Source organism: Cynara cardunculus (assembly GCF_001531365.2).
Source record: "Cynara cardunculus var. scolymus isolate 2C chromosome LG 11, CcrdV1, whole genome shotgun sequence".
Classification (NCBI taxonomy): domain Eukaryota; kingdom Viridiplantae; phylum Streptophyta; class Magnoliopsida; order Asterales; family Asteraceae; genus Cynara; species Cynara cardunculus.
The window spans coordinates 4695241-4701556 of NC_037538.1; the positions used below are offsets into that span (position 1 = coordinate 4695241).

At 28.9% G+C, this 6316-nt stretch overlaps 1 protein-coding gene across 1 annotated transcript; it reads left to right on the forward strand.

The window, feature by feature from the left end:
• Positions 1 to 903: 903 nt before the first annotated feature.
• Positions 904 to 1981, forward strand: LOC112520983 (secoisolariciresinol dehydrogenase-like). The gene is made up of 2 exons (XM_025129604.1): positions 904 to 959; positions 1047 to 1981. The coding sequence occupies exons 1-2, from the start codon at positions 904 to 906 to the stop codon at positions 1870 to 1872; spliced, it is 882 nt and encodes a 293-aa protein (XP_024985372.1). The 3' UTR covers positions 1873 to 1981.
• The last annotated feature ends 4335 nt before the right edge of the window (positions 1982 to 6316 follow it).

Sequence of the window (6316 nt, forward strand, 5' to 3'; positions counted from 1 at the left end):
AAGGGAAAATACGAAAATAATCTCCAACAGATTCTCCAAAATGAAGATTTTGAGGATTTTGGTCCAATATATTCTTCAAAACAAAGAAAGTAAGAGAGAGAGGATGTGAAATTCTTGAAATATGGAGAACTCTTACAATTTTAATATTTCATTTTATTCTTTATCTCAGTCGCTGTTATAATATCGTCTTATGTAATTTTGAAAAAAACAATGATGTTTTTATTTTTAACAAAATATAAATTTGAAGATATCATAAAAATTTGACAAAAATATATCGATATTAGTATCAAATTAACTATTTGAAATTCTTTATTTTTTGTGTAATTTTTAATTCAATTTTTTATTATAATTTAATTTAGATTCAATAACGAGGTAATTTATATTTGGTTTAATAATATAATTTTCATATAAAGATAATAATTAATAATTTTGTTAGAACTCGATAATTATTCTAATTATATTTTAGATCTTTTATATTTTAAAATGAGATGTTTATCCTCTATTTGATTATGTTTATCCGCAGTTAGTTACACAGATTCAAACATGGAGCTTTAATAAGTTGTACTTGTGCATAATTTACTTGCAATCTGAAATTTTAAGTAATATGCATCAATGTACAGTACTTCATGCATAAAAATAGTTTTTAAGAGTTTTTGTTAAATGCTTTATAATATAGTATAGATAAATTATCCAACGAGAATTCTTAAAATTAAATGTTAAAAAGTGAGAAATAATGTTTTATTAAATAATTTAATAATATAATTAATATGATAACGTATAAAATAAAAAAAATGTAATTTATTTAAAAAAAAGTTAAAAGAAATACCCAAATTTGTAGTTAGTAGACTACCATTTGTTTCCTATAAATAACCTTCCCTCATTCTCGTTGTTCACAAACGCACAATGAATGGTTCAGTAGTCAATGGTTGCGCCGATTCATCAGTCTCTAAGCGACGAAGGTCATTTTTCTCTTCTTATTTTGATTTATATAAATTAATTTGAATGTAGTTAACATTGCAGTTGGTTTGTATATATATGTGATACAGATTAGAAGGCAAAGTAGCCATAGTCACCGGCGGTGCTAGCGGCTTCGGTGAAAGCACGGTGAGACTGTTCGCTGAACAAGGCGCCAAAGTCTTGATCGCCGACGTCCAAGATGACCTAGGACTTTCTCTTTGTAACGATCTAGTGTCTGAATCCGGATACAATGATGTTATCTACGTTCATTGTGATGTTACTCAAGATTCCCAAGTGAAGAATGCCGTCGACACCGCCATTTCCAAGTTTGGAAAGCTGGATATCATGTTCAACAACGCCGGCATCCCGGGGAACTTGGATTTCACGATCTTAGACACTGATTACGAAAACTTCAAACGGGTTTTTGAAGTCAACGTTTTTGGACCATTATTGGGAGCCAAACATGCTGCTAGGGTTATGATTCCGGCGAAGAGTGGAGTGATTTTGTTTACTTCGAGTTCAGCCTCGGTGGTTTCCGGCGAGTCTCCACATTCTTATACGGTGTCGAAACATGCGGTGGTGGGGTTGATGAAGAACTTGTGTGTGGAATTGGGACAGTATGGGATTCGTGTGAACTGCATTTCACCTGGCTCAGTCTCGACGCCGCTGCTGACGACTGCAATGGGACTGGAGAAGACGGCGGTGGATGATATCGTGTGTTCTTCGGCCGTCTTGAAAGGGGTGGTGCCGACGGCGGAGGATGTGGCGGAGGCGGCGTTGTATCTGGTGAGCGATTCGTCGAAATTTGTGAGTGGGATCAATCTGGTGGTGGATGGAGGTTACAGCACCACCAATCCGACTTACACAAATGTAATCAAACAAACGTTTGCAGCCTTGGCCAAAGACACTTGTTGACGGCAACGATTACCATATTTTGGGGAGTATTTCGAATTATTTATTGTATTTCTTAAAATAAATAATTAAATTATGTGTATTCCAAAGATGTTGGATAATTTTTGATGATGCTTATAATAAAAATACAAATATAAATTGCATTTTTTGGTGTTTTCTTTTTAATTTTAATAAATATATTTGTTAGTTTTAATTATATATATTTGTTATAATCATATGTTTTTTAGTACGTGTAATATTTTATTTGTATTAAAGTGCTATAGCTAAATACGGATGATCATAATTTATTGCATATTTTCACGTACAATTATGATTCAACAAAATGAAATGTCGAATGAGTAAGACATATGCATGGGGTTTAAGTGAAATAGTAATGCATAACATATTATTCTATAATAAATACATACAAGTGTAATTTTAGAAAATATAACGAGCACATCCAAAGCATTGGGTAACGATTTATACCTATATATTTACGTATAAGATCATACAGGCTCAAAACTTGTCCGTTTCTATTTTTTTGACATTAATGTAAAATCACATATGATTTTGTATACTAACGACATTTTTCTTGTTTTCTTAAATATATAGTAAGTATTCTCTTTCGAACCTTCTTATATATATATATATATATATAATATTGTTTTTATATAAATAAATAGAACTTTTAGAGTAAAAATAAGAAGTATTTCGTTTATACACGTATTAATATTTAATTTTTTTACAAACCATTCTTTAACGGAAGATTGATATGTGAATAACTGAAAAAATAAATTTGAAAATATAAATATGAACCCATATAAATAATCTGTAACATCACTTCACATATGTATCTTCGATCAAGTATATATTTTTTTTCCTGATTTTCTCAGATTAACCTTATTTTTTATATTCTAAAAATATTTAACCTCGGCTACCCATCCCATAAAATATGTAATATATCCATATGTTGGCATTGCATATATAATCATAGTATTTCCTTCGTCCCAAAATAATTGTTAACCATTTAAATGACACATAATTTTAAATGACAACTTTATTTTTATTTAATTTTGTTATGTTTAAACATGAATCAAGGTATAGTTGAGAATTTAATTATCTTGAACATTCATTTGAAGTATTCCTCAAACATCAACATATGAATAAGTTATAACAATGAAGGCTAATATATGATACATGTTTAAAAAAACAATAATGGAATTTAAATAAATAATAAAAAAGAAATTCCAAATGTGGGACATTTATTAAAAATTGCAATAGAGCATGAAGCTTGGGTCCATTTAGATTTATTGCCAATGGTCCATCTCTATCTTATATTTATTATTATTATTATTATTACACCTCAAAGGGTTGTCATTTCTATTTTTTTGGATCAACTCAAATATTTTAGAAGCCCAGTCTTTTAATGTTTACTCAACCAACCAACCATTTATTTTCTATTTTTTTTTCTCTCTCTCTCTCATTCATATATATATATATATATATATATATATATATATATATTATAATTAGAGGGCATTTTAGGTATTTTAAAAAAAAACTCCTCTCCTCTCTTCTCTTCTCTCTCCTCTCTCATCTCTCATCTCTCCGATCTTCAATCTCCGGCCTCCGGTGAATAAAAATCTGGTAGGTACCAAGTAATCACAAAGATACACAATGTGATACCCATTGTGATATACTGTGACACCATTTGAGTACCAATGTATATCACAATGGGTATCACATTGTGTATCTTTGTGATTACTTGGTACCTGCCGGATTTTTGTTCACCGGAGGCCGGAGATTGAGGTCGGAGAGATGAGAGAGGAGAGAAAAGAAAGGAGAGAAGAGTTTTTTAAAAATACTTAAAATGCCCTATAATTATAATTTTAATTCAAACTACCATAATTATTAATTTCGTAATTTATCCGTTGATTTGTGGTTGAGATTGGATCTCATAGTTATCACAAACTAATCAGTTCTTTCTTGAATGCCCTATAGGGTATATTTCAAATGCAACCATGTCCATTTATACAACCAATGCAACCTAATTAATTGAGATAATTATGGAAATGATGAGAGTTCATTTATTATGATTTGAATATTTATGGAAGATGAATAAGATTCATTAATGATGATCAATACTTTATATTAGTAAACAATCAAAACTTCTATGAAATCACACATTCATCAAGCTAAATGGTCAGTTGAGATTGAGTTGTGTTGGTTGTACAAATGTAAAAGGGTTGTATAATAACCAACCTCTCTCTATATATATAGACTTGGGATCATGTGAGACCAATGGTTTTTCGTGAGACCCGTAAGACCAATTCTCAATCCTTGGATTAGATCTACAATATGACAATCTAAATATTCATAACGTCATGAGACTTCTCAATAATCACAAAATTGCCACCGTGCAATTTAGACCATTAGGTCATTAACTTATAAAGTTGATCAATGAATATAAATTGGTCTTACGAAAAACCCTTGGTCTCACATGAACCCAACCCTATATATATATATATATATGTATATATATGTATATATATATATATATTTATATATATATATGTATATATATATATATATGTATATATATATATGTATATATATATATGTATATATATATGTATATATATATGTATATATATATATATGTGTGTGTGTGTGGGGGGGGGGGGAGTTATTCAAATGAGAACTCAATAATTTGTGATAATCGTGAGATTCAATCTCAATCACATCAAAGGTCAAATTGAAAAATTAATAATTATGATAATTTGAACTTAAAATATTAATTAAGGGCATTTTTGAGATTTAAAAAATCTCATCTCTACTCTCTCCGTTGAACTTTATTCCTACAGATTTTATTTTGACAAATCCTATATGAACACAATATAAACACTATGATACCTAAAAAAATATTGTTAAAAAATATATACAAACGATATTCATTGTAATACCCATAAATACATATGAGTTATGCATAGTGCGATAACTTTGTAAAATAACTAAAATAAGAAAAATACACATTGTGGTACTCTTTATAAAGCAATGAAAATAACGAAAATGCATACTGTGATATACTTTATAAAACAATAAAAATACGTTGTGAACATTATCATTGTGATACAATTTGATCCACATACACTTTTGAAAGACAATATATATTAGGTACTTAAAATTATCATATATTTCCTTAAAAAAATTAATTAAATCTTTTGATAATTTGTTATAAATTATCAAATATATTTCCTATAAATTATCAAATATATTTCCTTAAAATTATCATATATTTCCTATACAATTGGTTAATAACTAGTTTCGTATCCATGTAATATAGCTACGATATAAATTTTATTGTAAATGAAAACGGAAAACTGATGTAATTCGTTATTAAAAAGGAAAATCGGAAATTTATGGAGTATTCCCTTGTATTCATACGATTCAATTCTTATCAGTTATCATGTATTTGAATATGTTTGTGTAATTCGATGTTGAACTTTAATAAATTATATACATGTAGTAAAAGTTATAAACTAAAATTCTAATTAATGCATTGTAACAAATTAATATAAATAGTAAAAATTAATTAATAAGAGTTGGTTTTTCTTTCTTTAGGGACAACCACCAAATGGAAAATCTTACCGTTGTTTTCGAGAAACTAAAGTTGTTAGATGTGTGTTCTCCATCTTGATTTTCTGAACACTTGGCCGTAGTTTGGTACGGTCATCATAAATTAGTCAAGATTGGGAGTTACAATTTATGATGATGTTAACATGTTGACAAATTAAACCAAACGTTTTTTTTTCCTAACGATACGCCCACAACACACTAGTCAACAACTATGGTGCAGATTTCGAGAATCGTGGCATTTATTCAAGCCTGTACTTATGTAGGATAATATATATAGGGTTTCATACCATCATTAATGATTCCATTATGGTAAAAAAAAATTAAGGTGCTCAAATCATTTTGTGTCTAATATTTGTAACGAACAATTCTCCATTATAACTTGTATATCATTTAATAAAGAATAAATTACATTTTTGGTTCTTGAGGTTGCCGTCATTACTTACGGTAATCTTTTTTTTAAGTAATTACAACTTTGGTCATTGTGGCTGTCAATATGTTTCATTGATGGTTCATCTAACTAACTTTTGTTGAAAAAGAAGTAAACAACGTACAAAGTTGGGGTCCTTTTAGTTTGTCGAAAATAACACTTTTCGTTCATACAATTTCGAAATTACAAAGTGGCAATCGTGGTTTGCAAAAATATCAGTATCTTGTCCTTCGCTAAATCAAATCAAACTAGAAGCGCAAACAAAACTCTTTTCGTTGTAAATCAACTTCTTTCTAAAACTATTATTTAACGTTTACCTAACCAACCGACCATCAATTTTATGTGTTTCTCTCTCTCTCTCTCTCTCTCTCTCTATATATATATATATATATATATATATATATA

Coding starts and splice junctions, on each gene's coding strand:
- LOC112520983 (XM_025129604.1), top strand. CDS start 904: ATGAATGGTTCAGTAGTCAATGGTTGCGCCGATTCATCAGTCTCTAAG. Junction 960..1,046: donor TCAGTCTCTAAGCGACGAAG/GTCATTTTTCTC, acceptor TATGTGATACAG/ATTAGAAGGCAAAGTAGCCA.